Below are 19,743 nucleotides of genomic sequence, written 5' to 3' on the forward strand. Positions count from 1 at the left end.
TCCCTTGTCTCTCAAACCCAGCTGTATTGAGATCAGAATAAGTGGAACATCCAGGAAATCAGTCTGTGGAGTGACAAAAGATCTCCACAGGTAGAGGGAGACAGCTTGGAGGGACAGGGGTGCATGTATACAAATTGGGGGAGATAAAATAGGGAAAGCACGAAGGGGAGGGAATCCCTTCAGTGGAGAAACAAAAGGGAGAGAGAGACAGAGAGGCTGTGGAATGCTAAGACAAGAGAAAAACATCTCCAGATCATGGACTGGAGAACAAGAAATATGGAGAGTGCCAGTTTCTACTTTGCAAACAGCTTCAGGAACTGAAGACTGTAGTTTACAAAAGTGCATGACCTTCTCCAGACCAGAGCCAGCCTCGTGAGTGCACCTGGCAGGCAGGGAGCTGGGCCTGGGGTGCAGCAGAGATTTGAGGGCCACCCTGGGAAAGAACAGTCCCCTTCCCAGAGTACTCTGGGAAGAGGGTTTAGGGCCCTTTATTGGAAAGGCTGAGTGGCGCTACACCAGGACAGAATCTGTGCAGTGCAGGGCCCCTTAAGACATTAAGTTTTGAATCCCAGCCCAACACCCAGGAGGCTGTAGAGCAGGGCAAGCCAAGCGGCAGCACGACTCTGCCTGAACTGTGTGATATGAGACACCCGATCCAGGGAAGAAAGATTGGTGTATCACCATTTTTTTCCTCATCACCAACACATGGTGGGACTTTAGAGAAAAGGACAGTGGCTCCAAGTGGAAGTGGGACCCACTTAACACCAAAAACCTTCTCCTCTATGCCTGGCAACTGCTCATGTATTGGAGCAGGACTGACATGGATTGAGTCAGATGGCCTCTCCCCCAGAACAGCACAGCCACCGGTCCCAGGCAGAAATCAAGGCACACCTGGAAGGTCCAAACAATCTACCTCTAGGAGCAAGGAGAAGTTTTGTAAAGAACTGACCAGTGAGATCGAGCAACTAAATACGCAACAACAGAGAGCACACAACACACTCCAAAATCACTTTCTGAAGTGCCAGGCCCTGGACAGTGTATGACCCCTTTTTAATATAGTAGTACTCACAGGTGCAGGACACAAAACAAGCTATTAAAACACATAAAAGACAGAAACCTAGTCCAAATGACAAAACAGAAGAATTCTCCTAAAAGAAAATCCAGGAAGAAATGATAGCCAGCAAGAGAATTGCTCAAAACAGATATAAACAATATATCTGAAAAAAAAAATTAGAATTAGAGTCATAAGACTAATAGCTGGGCTTGGAAAAAAAAAAAAGCATAAACGGCAGCAGAGGCTTTACTGCTACAGAGATCAAGGACCTAAGAAATAGTCACGATGTATTAAGAAATGCTATAAATGAGATGTGAAACAAACTGGATACAAGGACAGTGAGAATAGAAGAAGCAGAGGAGAGAATAGGTGAAACAGAAGATAAAATTACAGAAAAGGATGAAGCTGAAAAAAAGAGGGAAAGGAAATTATTAGACCATGAAAAGAGAGTAAGAGAACTAAATGACTGAAACGGAGTAATATTTGTGTCACAGGAGTTCCAGAAGAAGAGAAAGGGGCAAACACAGTTTATTTTAACAAATTATAGATGAGAACTTCCCTAATCTGCAGAAGGAAACAGGCATCCAAGTCCAAGAAGCACAGAGAATTCCCTTCAAAATGAAGAAAAACAGGTCAACACTTCAAATATCACAAACTGGCAAAATACAAACATAAAGAGAGACTTCTGAAAGCAGCTAGAGTGTATTATGCTAAGCAAAATAAGTCAGTCAGAGAAAGACAAATACTGTTTGATTTCACTCAAGTGGAATTTAAGATACAAAACAGATGAACATAAGAGAAGGAAAGCAAAAATAATATAAAACAAAGAGGGAGGCAAACTATAAGAGAGTCCTAAGGACAGAGAACAAACTGAGGGTTGCAGGAGATGGGGAGTTGGGGGTGTGGAAAATGGGTGATGGGCACTGAGGAGGGGACTTGTTGGGATGATCACTGGGTGTTATGTGTAAGTGGTGAATCACGGGGATCTACTCCTGAAGCCAAGACTACACTATGTGTTAGCTACCTTGAGAATAAAAAGCAAAGCAAAACAAAACAAAACCCTAAATAAAGGGGTTCAGAGAGCTTCCAGTTTGGTGAACACTTGGAGGTGCTGAGAGAATGACAAGACCAGAGAGGGCAACCAACCACTCTCTGTACCTTGCCCTATGCATCTCTTCCATTTGACTGTTCTTGTATCCTTTTATAATAAACTGGTAGTAGGAAAAAAAAAATTCTGACTATGAGAAAAATACTTAAGTTTTTTACTTTAAAAAAAGTCTAGAATATGTACAGAACTACCACAAATCAACAAGAAAAACAAGCCAATTTTAAAAAGAAGATTTTTAAATTTAAATAGACACCTCACAAAAGAAAATATTAATATGCCCATAAAAAGATGCTCAATCTCATTAGTCATCAGGAGAATGCAAGTTCAAACCACAACAAACACCAAGACCAATGAGAAGGACTATAATCAAAGACTGATGACACAAAATGTTGACAGAAACACTTAAAAAATGGAACTCTCAAGCATTTATTAGTGCAAGTGGAAAACAGGAGAGCTAATATGAAAAAGTTAGTAATTTCTTATAAAATTAAACACATATTTACCCTATGACCAGCAACTTCACTCTTAAGAAGTTAAAGAGATATAAAAACATAAATTCATAGAAACACTTGTAAGAATACAATAATTTCAGTATTAATAGCCCCAAATCGAAAAAACCCCATCAAACAAAAAAATATTGTGTATTTATACAACAAAATAGCACTCAATACTAGGAAAGAATAAAGTAATAATACAGGAGTCCCAAAGACACTAACAACTAGACTTATCAATTTCTGATAGGATACTCTTCAGTGGGAAATCAGACTAGTTGAAGAGGAAGCATTTAAAGATTTTCCAACAAACAACCCAACCTGATCACCCTAAAGTTAAGTTCAGAATCAACTTAATTTCATTGATACATTCAGGGCTTTCTAAATAGCTCTTTATTTAGTCCCACACTCTTAAGTATGAGCAGAGAGCCACATATTGACAAGCATTTGAGAAAAGCCTCTAAACACGGATAATACAAACAAAAGCAAATAAAAAGTGGGAACAACAAATTAGCTAAAACAAACATTTTATGGGAAAAAAGTTCCCCCAAATACTATCATTAATATTCTCACAGAATCTTGTATCAGTAACACAAGCAAAATGCTACAGTAAAAGAAACATCCAGGTAAAAAGAGAAGGAAAAGAAAGGAGAAACACACACGGGGAGGGGGGGGGTGGAAGGAAAAGAAAGGGAAAGCAAAGGAAAAGAAAGGACAAAAAGAGGGAGAAGACACAAAAGGGAGGAAGAAAGGATCATCTAAAGATCAATGCTACAAAGCAGAAGCTCAAAGAGCAGCAGTCCAAATTCAGATGTGAGTGGGTAAATAGAGGGTTCCAGGCAGGCATCTCCCCCAAAAAGGATGAAAATTAGAAATATTTGCTGTTAAAATTTAACTGGTAGAAATTCAGCAAACCCTGAAAGCATGACTCTGACACATTATTGTTAAAAATATTACAAACTAATACACTTTATCATTTTCTTTATCAAAAGAAATTCAGAATGAAGTAGTAATAAGAATCAAGCATAAGCAAAAACCATTAAAAAATCAGTTAAAAATGTACTACAAGTTAGTAAAGTTTTAAAAAGAGAAAATAATAACGATAATGTGAAAGATAGGAAGAGAATGTGCAGAGTTTAAAACTTTCAAGGTTTCTTTCTCAGAAAGAAGCTAGAGAGTTCTAACTTTAGACTTCATTAATCAGTTACGCAATGAAAGCACAAAAGAAAATGTTAACTTCAAGCCCACAGGGGAAAAGGAAAAATGAGAATAAAGAAAATTAATCAATTAAGCAGAAAAGAGGGAAATAGAAAAACAAAACAAAACAAGAAGCATGAAAAATAAAAAATATAAAGTAAGTTCAACTCCCATCAAATTCAGTAAGATTTTTAAAACACACATAACAATACTGTATATAATTTATAGATAAACACATATGTGGCACAGACAGAAAAACAAACAAACAGGATGCAGACCAAATTTAGTGGAGCAGGCTACCCTCGGCAAACAGGAAGAATACAGTTTATGACAGGCATTTCAACTATATCAACAATTTCTTTTCTTCTTGTAAGTCTCATGAGCAAATACAGCAAAATGCTAACAAGAAGACCTAGTGGCTATTGTAGTCATCTGTATTTTCTTAACTACTTCCTAATTTAAAAAATTGGGGCACTGGGTGGCTCAGTCAATTAAGCGTTGGACCTCAGCTCAGAACATGATCTCACAGTTCATGAGTTTGAGCCCCACACTGGGGCTCTGCATTGACAGCACAGGGCCTGTGTGGGATTCTGTCTCCCTCTCTCTGTGCCCTTCCCCCCACAAAATAAATAAACTGTAAAAAATTCTATAAAAGAGCAATAGTCACATACATGATATTCTTATTACACAAAAATGCAAAGTTCTAAATGCCTCATAATTATAGATTTCAGAAAAGTTACCTCCACTGAGCATAGTTAAATAAGCTTACAAAATAATGACTCTCAACTAGGTTCTCAAAATGTTAAAGAATACTAAAGAACATAAAAGTCATGACCTGTTCAAATCTAAACGCCTAGAATATCTTTAAAATTGTTCTTAAACTAAAAAACTGACTTTTTATAAAAAGTGCTTCAAGACTAAGTAGACACAAGGAGTCAAAATTCTAGCTTCAGAGAGTAATTTCCATAACGATGAAGTGAAAGGCGACTTTACTAAATAAAGTCTTTATTAATCACAATAACTAAAAAGCAGGATATTTCCCCCATATATATATATATAAAACTGATTTTTTTCCCCACCAACAAGCATATAGAAATATTGGCTGCTGTGGGTATACAGTACCTGTTAAGTCCTTTGCTAAGTCAGGATGGTTCATGAGACAATGACTAGCAAACTTCACACATTCCAGGCGGATTGGTACGTGGATGTCATTAAACCTGAAAAAATATAAAGGCACAGAATGATCTTTAAAATAAGGGAAACAGATATGTTTAATCTGTATTCAATTTATATTTATTCCTCTAATTAAAAGAAAAAACAATTTATGTAGAATAATTCAAGTGGAAGTCAGACTATTTCAATAAAGTTTTGGTATGCTATATATTTATGAATGCTTTGGAATGTCTGTATTAAACTAGCTCAATCTCCTGAACTATGTACTTTCAAGGACCATGCATAAACAATACACATTTGGCTCAAGCACAACACTTAGAATGACAAGATTTTTCCTATAAATATTTTACTTTCAAATAGATTGGTTTATATAAATAAGCATATACATGTACATGGTTCACAGATACATTATATAAATCCCAAACGACATTTGAAAAGAACTTTTCTTCAAAGTATTTCTTCTTAAATGTAGAGCATTTAAAAAAAAAGTGTGGCAGATCTTGCACTAAATCCCGTATCATTTTACAGGACTCTAAAAATTGAGCCCAAATCATTCCTCTCCAGTTGACCATCACATTACATTTCCACTAATAACAAAGTCAATTTTTATATGAAGAAGTAAATACTTTAGTATATATCTCTAAAATATTAAAACATTTATTGACATATCATTTTAGTATCTTTTAATCTTACATTTCTCTTCCATTTTTTTTTTACCTTGTAATTTATTTGGTGAAGTAACTGTTTTTGATTGTGTGTGTAGTGTTCTTCCAGAGTTTAGATTTTGCTAAGTTATATTATTCTGATTTCAATTAACAGGTTCCCCTCTTCTAAATCTTATAAACTGATAGGCCGAGACACCAATAATATCCAGATTCATTGTTTTAGCAAGACTATTTCATTGACGGCATCCTGTTCTTCCCTCATAAAGCACATGATGTCTAGTTACCTATCTCTAAACTATTGATGTTGAAAGCCCATATGCATTGGTTCACCCTGGACTGCAAAACAGTGATTTTTTAAAAAAAATCTTGTTAAATATCCACAAGAACATCAAAGCAAAGCAAGAATTTTCTATTCAGTACTTTCATATGTCTTAATTCTGTATTATTAAAAGGTTTCCAAATCTTGTATCATCCAATTCTAGAAGAAACAAATTTAGTATTTTAGAGGAGAAAAAAAGAGGTCTTCAAATGAGCACCAAATTACTCATAAAAGCTTATTAGGAAAAAAATGCTCAATGAAGTACACTCAAAAAAGTTTTAACATCTAGCCTATAATCTTATGTAAAGTTTCCAGAATGTTTTGAATCTAAGTACTCCATTCTGATGCACTTTATCATTTTTCAGCTAAATGTACCATTTAACCATTATAAATAAATATAAGACCTCTTTAAAATATACTTTAGGTCCTTTAACTTAGTAATAATCAGTGAGTTTCAGTTTTAAGTCATTAAAAGTAAAAGAAAAAAATTACAATGTGATATAAATATTAACTGAGATTATCTTTTCCTCTTCTAAAAATTCACAAAGTCTAGGTAATCCAAGTTCTGATTTAAAGACATATTAAATCTATAAGTAAAAACTGTATCTTTATTTTACCACATTAAATGAAATGGACTTTAAGTTGACTGGTATAACTTAATTAAACGCATAAAATATTTTGCTCTACTGCCCAAGAACTCTCCATTATTATTTAAGAGGGAGAAGTGCAGAAGTCAAACTCAAAAACAATGGCCTAAAATTCATTTAATGTACTTTGTCAAATACCATTGACCTACATAAGAGATAGGAAATCACATTATGAACTTAAGCACTTAACATGAATTTATAAAAACCTTCTACCTCATTTAACAAATTAGAAAAGACCTAAAGAAATTAAATTTATCATAATCATTGACAGTTCTTATATTGAGGGAAAGAAAAGTGGTTATAACATGCAAATATTTTAATACAAAAACAAAAACAAGACTTTTAAAATCCTATTTATGACTTAATTGCATTATTTGTTATGAGAAAAATTTGGGGAAGGGATGCGTTCTCCTTTAACTTCAGGGCCAATGTAGGTTTCAGTCAGGGTACTTCAGAAGTGGTTTTAACATATTCAAGGTCAGGGATACTTTTAGAAAAATGTAATGAAATGAACTTTTCTCATAGAAAAGAGGAATTTTAAACACTCAAAATTTTGCAACCAATTTCAGGTTTGTGGAAATTAAAAGCATACATGGAACCCAGGTTATCATTTTCTTTAAATGAGAAATGTACAAAGGAGATTAGGAAGGAAAACATGAATATCATTTACTTATTCATTCTGTGGATGGGTATCCATGTCTTTACAAATGTCTCACGATTTATTTTCAGTTGGAAAGAATCACTGCTATATTATAATAATGCATTTTAATTTCATGATTATAATATCTTTTGAGATGGCTTTTTAAATTTTTTTAACGTTTATTTATTTTTGAGAGGAGTGGGGAGGGGCAGTGAATGGGAGACACAGAATCTGAAGCAGGCTCCAGGCTCTAAGCTGTCAGCACAAGGCCTGATGTGGGGCTTGAACTCACAAACTGTGAGACCATTACCTGAGCCAACGTCGGACGCTTAACTGACAAGCCACCCAGGTGCCCCTTGAGATAGTTTTATAAATGTATTATCTTTAAAAAAATTAAAAAAAATTAATGTATCATCTTTCAAAAATTGCTAAGGGCAAAATAAGATGAAAAGAAAAAGGGCAACTGTAAATATGGCCAATCATGACCAACGTTCAAAAATTTCAACATATATTAAAAAATTATTTCAAAATATTAAAACCTTTCATTTTTAATATTTCAGAAAAATATTATACATGGGCGTTTTTAAAATAATTTCAGTAGATATAAACATATATTACTTTTAAGCAGGACACCAAAGTCATATACCTGCCCAAGTAACACTGCCAGAGTGGTTTGTTTTGAGAAGCCAATTCTGAATCCTTTGCCCCAAACATTTTTGCCAGTAGTTTAACAACTTGTAGGCGTTCCTCATTATCATTGCTCTAAAACAAAACACAAACAGCTTTAAAACTATCAGGTAGATATATTCATGACAATTTTCCCATGATTTTCCTCATCTCCCAATTTGACAAAAACTTTCATGAGCTCCAAGTGAAAACATATACATAAAAATGCCCAATAAACTTTTCAAAAAATTAAATGTTCTCTTAAATGATCTATCTCATCATCTCATTAAAGACATACTCCTTACATGAAAATACATCCAAAGATTGATTAAACATTAGAGGCCCCTCTTACAATTGAGGCTTATTTCCATTTAAAATCAAATGCAAAAACCAACTCACATAAAACTTATGCAGACCCTTGAAAAATTATTTGCTATTCAAGGTGCTACAGATGACACTGTACACTTTTTTTTTTTAATTTTAAACCAACGCCTCAGCCTAGCATTAAGAGCTCCCACAATAATGATCTAACTTATCTCTATTATTCCTCTCACTCTTCCTCTAATAAGTACTCTTCAACCCTGGGGGCACATAAAAACAACCTTAAAGCTCTAAAATAAAATAAAACAAAACTAATGGCCTGGGCTTTATTACCAACAATTCTGATCAACTGGTCTGATTTAATGCTTGGACAGCTGTTAAGGCTCCACAAGTGAAGATTCTAATGTGCAGCCAGAGATGATTTAAACTTACTTTATGCTACTATCCAATGATAATCCTTTGTGTTCCACAAATTCACCCAGCACCTTCCTACCTCTAGATGCTTCTGCAGTTGTTTCCTTTGTTTCAATTGTATGTTGTTTGCATCTTTTAGGACACTTATAATATCTGGCCTCTTATTAAATTTGCATTTTTTTCCTCTTTTAGATGTTAAATTTGCTGAAGGTAGGGATTATAATCCTTTACTTGACTGCACTCTGCCTAATCAAAATTGCTAACTACATGGGGGAAAAAAACCGAGCAGGAGGCAAGTGAATCAAGAGGCTCACTTGAGAAATATACCAAAAATACACCCTGGAATAAACCAAGAATAATCATTTGCTGGTTTGGTGGGGTAGTCACACTACCCATATGAACTGTTTATTTTATTGTTTTGAAAGAGACAAAAATTTTTAGAAAAAAGAACTATAACATGGAAATCATTTAAAAACTTTTCTGGATAGTACATCAGGTTTCACCAAAGATTATTAATTATAACCAGCTTTATTTAATCTTCCTGTAATAATTTGAGAATAAAGACTATTCCTCAAATCTATAAATGGAACTCAATTTGATGGCATAATTTAATGTCAAGGTGAGGTCCACATGCCACCAAAAGATTCCAGAGAACTATGAGAAAAGTAATAGAGTTTTCAACATAAGCATAATATAATATGCACAAAAGGAAAATATTTCACATGTGGATACTAGACCTTATTTTTTATTGCCTAATCAAAAGATCTTGGGAACCACTATAAACTGTGCCTTGAAAACAAGCTTATATATAGCTATGATATCAAAAATGAGTCACAATCTAGAATTTATTTGGAAATTTTCTCAAGAAAAATACTATCCTGCTAAGTCATTAAGTAGCCACTATCTGCTAGGCATCACACTGGGCACTGGAAATAAACAAATAGGTAAGGTACAAACATGTAATGAATAACAGTAAAATACTACCACTATCTGTAATATCCAGCTAAAACATTCTAAGAATTAAAGAGCCACAAATAATGCTCTTTGCTAATCTGGCTGATAGACCACATCCTTTTTAGAATAGTTACCTTTAATTTAAATTCAAGCTGGGGTAAAACTGAGAGCAGCAAATGACTATCAATATTATAGAGCTCCAAAATTAAGTCAAAGACATGCTCTGACAAATCGCTGATCGATGTTTTCCCAAGCATCAGAACCTGATTAAAAAACTTTTGAGGAAAAAAAAATTATCATTAATAGAAATGGCATAAACAAAATGAATTTTCTAAAATCCTTATTATTATTCAATTAAATTAATGATTATTTTATACAAAATCAAACTAGGCTTATCAAAACATTTTCTTACAGTAGGTAGGAAATAATTACAGGCTAGTTCACTTTGTACATGAAATTCACCTTGTACGATAACTTGTACGAATTTATCAATTAGCTTGTCAATCAAAACTCTACCTACCACATGTACTTTATTTTTCACTAGGGAACTTACTATATTTTATCCTGTAATACAGTTATAATTGTGTACATATCTTAATTTCCCTACTAGATAAATTTCTAAAAGCCAGAGATCACATCTTGTTCACGTTAGCATGTATGGAAGACAACATTAAAGAAAAAGCCTTGTATCTTCACAGAAAGAGCCAATTCCATTTTTAAAATAAGTAATTTTATATTTATAATGCAAAACAACCTCTCTTTTTTTGTTTGTAAATTTTTGAGAGAGACACAGAGTGCAAGTGGAAGAGGGGCAAAGAAAGAAACACAGAATCCAAAGTAGGCTCCAGGCTTTGAGCTGTCAGCACAGAGCCTGATGTAGGGCTTGAACACATGAACCGTGAGATCATGACCTGAGCCAAATTCGGACGCTTAACCAACTGAGCCACCCAACTGCTCCAAAACAACCTTTTTGTACTTTATTTTTTAATTTACACCCATGTTAGTTAGCATGTAGTACAACAATGATTTCAGAAGTAGATTCCAGTGATTCAACGCCTATGTATAAAACACCCAGTGCTCATTCCAACAAGTGTCTTTCCTTAATGCCCCTTATCCATTTAGCCCATTCCCCCTCCTACAACCCCTCCAGCAACCCTCTGTTCTCTGTATTTAAGAGATTCTTATGTTGTGTCCCCCTCCCTGTTTTTATATCATTTTTGCTTCCCTTCCCTTATGTTTATCTGTTTTGTATCTTAAATTCCTCATGAGTAAAGTCATGTGATAGTAGTTTTGCTTAGTTAACACTCTAGTTCCATCCACATAGTTGCAAATGGCAAGATTTCTTTTTCTTTTCTTTTTTTTGCTGAGTAATATTCCATTGTGTATATATACATACACTCACACACACACATCACATCTGCTTCATCCATTCATCTATTGATGGGCATTTGGGCTCTTTCCATACTTTGGATACTGTCGACAGTGCTGCTATAAACACTGGGGTACATGTGCCCCTTTGAAACAGCACAACTGTATTCCTTGGATAAATACCCAGTAGTGCATTTGCTATGCTGTAGGGTAGTTCTATTTTTAATTTTTTGAGGAAGCTCCATACTGTTTTCCAGAGTGGCCGCACCAGTTTGCATTCCCACCAGCTAACCCTCAAGTAAAGTAAGGAACAAGAAAATGAGAAAAAACAATGAAAAAGGATTGGGAATAAGCATACAATTGGAAGTCTGCTCAGACCATTCTACTAATCTTGTGCCTCTGCTCCCCCAGCTTCTGATAAAGATACAAGAAAGTATGGAGAGGCCAGCTACTTCTGTAGGCAAGAACTACTAAGAAGAGAAAATTAATAGAACGTATTAGTGATAGGGAACTATTTTTACCTTGCTTGATTTACCTGAGAATGGTAAAAGTATTACTCTGGTCCTTTTTATTTTAGCTATAATTACAAATATTTTCAGACATACACATATGTTGAGACAATAGTATAATGAACCAGAAAAAGGCACCAAAGAACCATTAAGTGTTCCCCTAAAAACATCTGGCTTGGCAATATCAATTTAAATAAATGACCACCAGGAGGAGCTCGCCTAGTGTATCTAATGGGCCATGGAGATAGTCTTTCAGATGCACTTGAATCAAAGGAAAAGGAAAGGCTAATTAATCACAGAAAGTCTGGATCTAAAGACTCCAAATGCCAGCAGGTCAATAATGTGGGGGGGGGGGGGGGACCCACTCAATCCAACCAAATTACTCCAGTCAACACCGAAGACTGACAAAACCTGCAGAAATCATTATTTGGAATTCTCTGCCAATTTAGAGCTATTAAGACAGATTATACAATTTGATTGTCCAGACTGTGATAATTCACCCTCCAAAATGATTTCCTTACAAATCAAATACATTTTCCAAAGCATCATGTGCTGAGAATTATTTAAGGCCATAAGCCAGAAGCAAAAACTGAGATTTACCAAGATACTGTTTTATAAAGTTTATGACTATTGGAAACACATTTTCATCATGTATTTTATGGACTTCAATTTTTATATACTATGGGAAATATGCTCCTTCAATAAACTTCAGGAAAATTAAATACTTAAGTGATTATAAATGACTTTCTCACTTTTTTCAAGAAGACTGATTTATATCATTTACATATTTAGAAGTGAATGAAAATGGAAAGTAAGTAGAGAGAACTGCTACACATTTCCTGAAGCCAACATTAACACTGTGTTCTAGATTTGTTCCAGGAGGCACCATTCACATAGAATGTATCTAGAATTGTGTAGCTCAAGAGAACTAAGGAAAGAAAATAAAACGTACAATAATCTATTAGCTAAAATACATTTCTTCGGCAAATAGCTACAAGATGTTCAAGCAGATTTGGGATGATACTGAAAGAGCTCATTTCATCTCAGTTCCTCCTCTTTTTTCAGAAAAGGTAGATGTATTTGAAATCTACCCCAGGGACAACAAGATAAGCAACTGTTACCAAATTGCTGCCATTAATATGTGCTTTCAACTTTAAGGTCTTGATATTAGTTTATATCTACTTCTTGTACAAATCAATTTAATCCTCAAAAAGCTCTAATTCCCCTGAATAATGAGAAGTTCCATATATTTTATCTAACTAACATTTAGCTCTACTTCTAACATTAGAAACAAACAGTATATCTTGCTAACCAAAATAAAAACTGTTCTAGTTCTAGGCAACTTGAAAGAAGTAAATGAATGAACAAACAAGACAGAAGCTGTCCATAAAATATTAACCAAGAATAATTTTAAATAAGGAGAAAGAAAATCTATTATTTAATGATTAAAACAACATGCAATTTAAAATTACGTAGTATGACTTGCCAAAATTTTGCTTCTAGCTATCTTTAAAGTTTTGGCTAATCCTTCTGGCAACCAGTTACAAGAAAGACTTACATTGGTAATATATGGTTCAATAGCTTGAGCTGTCCTCTTCAGTAAAGCCTTTGCCAAATCATAGGCTTGCTTGTTTAAATTCTAAAAAACATAAAAAAAAACCCCTGTATTATATATCTCTAATTATGGGGAAAAAAACACCACTCCCTGTATTCAAAAAGCTACTTCTGAGTAAAAGAATGAGAAAACTAAGACTCAATTTGAATGAAAAGAGAAGGCAAAGCCATTTTTCTTCTTTTTAGACTAACTAGTCTACTGGATCATAAGATCCCTTCCAAGAAAGAAAAATTACATTCTCTTCCTATCTCATTCACAGCATGAGGTTTACCACATAGTTTAAACATCTTACAGAAAACAGATACATTGTAGATATCCTAAAACTCATATTCAGCAAAATTTTAGACTTACCTGTATTGGTGGTTCTATTGAATTACTTCTTTCATTTCTAAATGCTGTTTAGTACTCTACCCTAAATACACTACAGCTTATTTACTCATTCTCCAATTCATAAACTAAATTGTATGTCTTGTACATGCTTCCTTATGCATATAAGAAATTTTCTATAAATTCTATCTCTGCCATTTGTCAAACGGGCTATTTTGTCCTGATTTATTTGTAGAATTTCTCTAAAATTCTACACGCTAAAACTTTTTCAACTGTATGTACAACATATCTTAGTCTATATTTGTCTGTTCACAATGTCTACGGTATCTTAGAGCATAGACATGTTTTTAAACTTAATGTAACCAAATCTATCAATATTTCCTATTTGGCTTGTGCTCACTGTATCTTTCTTAAGAAATTTTCTTCTACAATGAGGTTAAGATGTTAAGGTTTATTTTTAAATAAAAATTTAAAGATTTGGTTTTCAAAACTGTATCTTTATTCTACTTGTTACTTTTATGTATGGTATTAAAGAATTGAATATTATTTCCCATATGAATATTCAATTGTCCTAAAACCAATAATTAAATAAACAGTACATTAATTCCCTACCCACACTTTCAAGTTACTAGAACTTGTAGTAAACTCTCCATTACTTCCATATGTCCCTTTGTCTATTACTGCCTGATGATAGTCAAAGGAATACAGAAACAGCGTTTTAATACTAGGTGGTAGAACAGTCCCCACTCTATTCTTCAAAACTGATTAGCTATTATGGGCCATTTGCCCTTCAATGTGACTTTTAGAATCAGTTTGTCAAATTACCCCCCACCCTCCCACACATATACAACATACACTCAAACTTCCTATTTTGACTGGATTATCCATTAGTATGCATAAAACTGGCATCATTATGAGTTTCCCATCCCATAACCATAACAAATCATGCAAAATACCTAAGTCCTCTTTTCAGTCAACTATACTTTTTAGTCAATTATAATGATTTTCAGCATAATCATTCACATTTTTGTGAAATTTCTAAGCAGCTCAAGTCTTTATTAAAGCTACAAATTTATAAAATCATACCAACAGCTTTATTGATCTTATATCTCGCAACCTTGCAGAATTTTCTTAATTTGTTTTAGAAAGTTATCTGTACACTGTTTTATGTTTTCCACACAGGCAGTCATATTATCTGTAAATAATTTCAGGTTGTTTCTTTTTAATCCTTTTATCTTTTATTTCATTTTATTCCACCAACTAAAGACATTTAATTAATGCAGATTGGAAATGGCACCGTTGCCTTTTTCCTGAGTAGAAGTGCTCCTAACTTCAAAGAAAATTCTTCAGCATGTCACTGTATATACAGTATCGTACATATCCTTATCAGTTTTTTAAATTTATTTTTTATATTTTAGTTAACATATAGTGTAATATTGGTTTCAGAAGTAGAATTCAGTGATTCATCACTTACATACAACACCCAGACAACAAGTGACCTACTTAATACACCCACCTAGCCCATCTCCCATTTACGTCCTTCCCTCAACCCTCAGTTTCTCAACTGTTGAGTCTCTTGTGGGTCATACCCTTATCACTTTGCTAAAAGGTTTTATCATAAATTACACTGAATTTTATCAAATGCTCTTTTTCTACATCTACTGATATTTTTTTTCTTTGATCTGTTAATTTACACAAATATCTTAGTCTAGTGCTAGCATTTTCTAATGTTTACCCATTCTTATATTCCTAAAATAAAGCCAATTTGCTCATTTTACATAGTAGCTTATACTATTGCAAATGCTATTATTTTATACTAAACCTAAGTGATGTGATTACAATTTTAGATTAAATTAGCCTATGATTCTTCTTACTTGCTAGGTTTTGTCTAGTTTCTCTACGAAGATTACATTCCATTCATAAAGTGAACTGTGGAACATTTCTTCCTTTAATATAATCTGGAAAAATTTGCTTGGTATTAAAATTGTATGCTACTTGAATGATCAGGAGATATCTCTCGATGTTCAATTTACATTCTTTTGTGCTTGTTTTGTGTTCTGCTGCTGTTGCTTTTATTATTGTTGCTACTGTTATTTGGGAGGAATGGCTTTTGCTCATTTTATGAATACAATTTTTAAAAACAATGATATTTCTTTTCCTGGTTAAAGGTTAAAATTTTCTCTGCCAAATTACATTTTCTAGGAATTTCTTTTACCTAATTTCAAATATATTACTGTAAAATATTGTTCACAGAACTGTCTTTTGAGGTTTTTAATATCCGTTGTTCCCTATTTCATTCTAAAACTATATACCACACTATTTTTTTTCCTGATTCAACTTAACAAGGATTTGCCTATTTAATATATTTTTCAAACTGCCAGCTTTGAGTTTTTGTGAAATGTCAGTGTATTTTCTATGTCGTTGATTTCTGTGCTTCATTGTTTTCTTCCTTGTATATGCCGTATAATCTGATATTTTTATAACTTCCTGAATTGGACCCTGGCTAATAAAATTAGATTTTAAAAACATTTTAAGCCATATCTCACAAGTTTTAATATGTATCATTATAATTATCATTTCTAAATATTTTAGAATTGCCATTATAATTTATTCATTTTTGTGTTTTTGTTTTATTTTTGTTTTCTTTCTTGTTTTTTTTCTCCAAACCTTGTTCTAAGGGCTGACTTTCAACAGATCACAGCGAGGGGGTGGTTCTGAGATATACAAAACCACAACCATTATGATTTATTCTTTCGACGTGTTAATTATGGTTGCTCTAAGTTTGTTTTTGTTTCAAATTCTCAAAATTCTCACAAACTTTTGATCTATTAATTTATAATTGTTGGGAAAACTGTTAAAATGGCCCACCAAATTTTGGGTTTGTTTCTTTCTCCTTATAATTCTTTCAATTTATACTTTATATATTTTGAGCCTACATACATACAAGTTTAAATATCTTCTTGAGAACTAAATGTTCTATCATTGTACAAATCCCTTCTTTATCCAGTAAAGATTATTACATCTAATATTAGTACAAGTTTTTTCAGTTTTTTTGCAGTTAATACATGTCTGGCAAGTCTTTTTTTCCATCCTTTTATAAGCTTTTGACTTTTTTGTGACAATACTTTTGTTCTTATCTCCCTGACCAACTGTATTATTATTATTATTATTATTATTATTATTATTATTATTATTATTATTTTGTGAGAGGGAGCATGCACGAGAGACAGTGGGGGAAGGGCAGAGAGAGAGAAAGAGAATCTTAAGCAGGTTCCACAACCAGCGTGGAGCCCAACACAGGGCTCCATCTCGGACCATGAGATCATGACCCAAGTCCAAATTAAGAGTCGGAAACTTAACTGTCGGAGCCACCCAGATAAGCCCCTCCAACAGCTGGATTATTTTCAATCTAATCTGACAGTCTGCCTTAAGTAGCAAATTTAGACCATTTACATTTATTGTAATTCCTCCTTTTACTCTAATCCTGAAAATTTTAATATGTACACTTCAAGTTTGGTGTTAATCAGTTGCTCTACTCCTCATCACCACTAGGATTAGATCATTCATTGACTCTCCATTAAGCCATTTAATCGTAAATGTTATTCATATCCAGTAGTTCAGAACTATTTTGTTAACACCCCTTTAATCATTATCATTGCTACTATTTTTTTAATGTATTAGTTCTTATTTGGAGCACTTCTTTGTTCACCATTATTTCCTGTTCCTTGCTTCTTTTAATTAAATTTCCATCATTCTACAGTTCTCAAATAGTTCTTTCAGGAAGAACCTATTGACAAGTGAATATTTAATGTCTTAACTACACTTGAATTAGATATATGACTACACACACGTACACATACATGCACAGTTATTTTATCTTCGCACTTTGAAAATAGAGTCCCATTACCTTCTGTCATCTATCCTTGTTACTGAGAAGTCCGCAATCAGATTAATCTTTATTCCCTGGTAAGGGTCATGCCTTTTCCCTTTGAGTGCTTTATAGGTTATTTCTGTTTTGGTGTTCTAGAATTTCTCCAAGATGTTCCTGGACTGGGATTTATTTTTATTTAATTTATTCTGTTTGTGACTTTTGCTACCTAAACTCTAAATCCATGCTTTTCATGAGTTCTGGAACATTTTAAGCAAATTTCTATTTAAACATTTCTTCTCCACTCTCTACTTTGTGTTCTGAAATCACTATAAAATATATTGGTCTTTTAATTCTATTTTTCATGTCTCAGTATCTTTCACTTTATCTCACTTTATCTGTGTAATTCCCTTGATCTCCCAATTCTCTAAAAATCTTTCATAACCCAATAAAGATCTTAATTTCAATGACCATTTCTCATTTGTACCTTTTTCCAAAATTTCCTTCATATATCTACCTATCATGTTTTTAACTCTTATTTTCATGCTTTTGGTCCCTTGAAGCATACGTTACCTTTAAATCTTTTAAGGGTATTTATTATTTTTACTTAATAAATGTATTATTTGAAAGTTTAAGCCTCTTTGCAGTATTTAACTTTCAGCATCAATGGACTATTTTCATTAAGAATCTGGAAATATTAAATTTTGCAGTCATCTTCATTGAAGCACTATATTTGTGTGAATGTCAAATACTTGTGAAATTAGATTATATCATGCCAGAAAGTTCTTAGGTTTGCACAGATCTTTATACTTGTGACTCCAGACCCCTCTCTTTAACTCTCTCTCTGATCCCTTTCACAGAACCATTATTTCCAACTGTTTAATGGAGAGTTAGTAATTTTCAAAGAACAAGACACACAAACACAAGTCTTGATTAATATCACTAAGGTAAGAAACAATGTCATCAACATATCCTTTGTCCAGAAATTAGTAGAGACATCCCTTTTAATTTCACCCCTCCACTCCATCTAACTACTGCTGTCTTAGAGCTAAGGCTCTAATTGGTTTCAGCATTTCTTGACACATAATGTTATATGATAGCATCTAAGTAGTATTAACTTGCTCCTTGAAACATATCCTACATCACACAGAGTTATTACAGATATTTTATCACATAAATTACACCTATTTAATGAGTAGATGGTACTAATAAGTGTACCATATTTTACTAAATATTAAAATGCTAATATTTATTAATATTAATAAATAAAACAGATTCTCCAAAACTAAGGTTAAAGCAGGAAAAATTATATTTGGAATATAAGCACAAATTCTTGACCTTAATATTAACGGGCTTTAGACATATTGGCATATGTTGCTACTTACCTTATGGGCTGGTACCAGATTTACCAAAACTGTATCCAAAAGCTCCTGAGATACTGTATCGCCTTCACAAATAATAGAACTCATGAGGTCTACCATGTGCATATGAACTTTCTGATTGTGGCCATTGCTGAAATTCAAAATAGATTTTTTTATTTAAAGCATAGAGTATTCAGGGGAGCCTGGGTGGGTCAGTCAGTTAAGTATCGGACTTCTGATTTAGGCTCAGGTCATGATCTCACTGTTCATGAGTTTGATCCTCACATGGAGGTCCACACTGACAATGCAGATAGTGGAGGGCCTGCTTGGGATTCTCTCTCTCTCTCCCTCCCTCACACCAACACTTTCCTAACACTGTAAGAATGTAAAGTATTAGGATATAAACAACTTCGCAAAAAAACTACAGCTTCTTTCAAAAATAAATTATAATGATTTAATCATAATGATGGTGATGAACACTACACTTTATAAAACATGATAGTAAAATATTAAATCAAATTCCATATATTCACTTAAAGCTTCCCTCTATCCCAAAATTATAGGAGCATCCAAAATATATCTTAAGCTACATTTCCTAGATTACTTTGCCCTAATTTTAACCAGTCTCACAATCAAAAGCAACTGAATCAAATGCCCACTTTAGTTATGCCTTAAATTCAGAAAACCAAACTGCTATGAAGTTAATTCTAGTAGATAATTTTTTAAATTAAACAAAAAACTCAACTATTTACATGAATCAAGGAGACAGTAATACTGGAAGATAAAAATATAATAAAAAATATGTTTATACTGGCCATAGATTGCCTTATGCTACTCTTATATATCTTATGATACAAATTAAGTTCCATTCACTATTAAACACCTATTAAAACACCTATAAAACACCTATAAAAATAATGTTAATGAGTTCTTTTTTTTGTTTGTTTATTTTGAGAGAGAGCGAGAGCAAGCAAGTGAGCACAAGCAGGGGAGGGGCAGAGATAGAGGGAGAGAGAGAGAGAATCCCAAGCAGGCTGTACACAGCT

General features: G+C 33.4%; 1 protein-coding gene across 9 annotated transcripts in view; it reads right to left on the reverse strand.

Annotated features, from left to right (window-relative positions):
- The window catches only part of PDS5B (PDS5 cohesin associated factor B), a 184,282-nt gene that overhangs the window by 96,145 nt on the left and 68,394 nt on the right, over positions 1 to 19,743 (reverse strand). For all 9 annotated transcript variants that reach the window (XM_029936869.1, XM_029936868.1, XM_029936870.1 and 6 more), the window contains 5 exons: positions 18,722 to 18,848; positions 13,085 to 13,165; positions 9,784 to 9,924; positions 7,941 to 8,056; positions 4,973 to 5,067 (listed from right to left, as the gene is read on the reverse strand). In XM_029936869.1, the coding sequence (XP_029792729.1) occupies positions 4,973 to 5,067; positions 7,941 to 8,056; positions 9,784 to 9,924; positions 13,085 to 13,165; positions 18,722 to 18,848 (560 nt within the window). The remainder of the gene's footprint in view (positions 1 to 4,972; positions 5,068 to 7,940; positions 8,057 to 9,783; positions 9,925 to 13,084; positions 13,166 to 18,721; positions 18,849 to 19,743) is intronic.

The sequence above is a fragment of the Suricata suricatta genome, chromosome 4 (genome assembly GCF_006229205.1).
Source record: "Suricata suricatta isolate VVHF042 chromosome 4, meerkat_22Aug2017_6uvM2_HiC, whole genome shotgun sequence".
NCBI lineage: Eukaryota > Metazoa > Chordata > Mammalia > Carnivora > Herpestidae > Suricata > Suricata suricatta.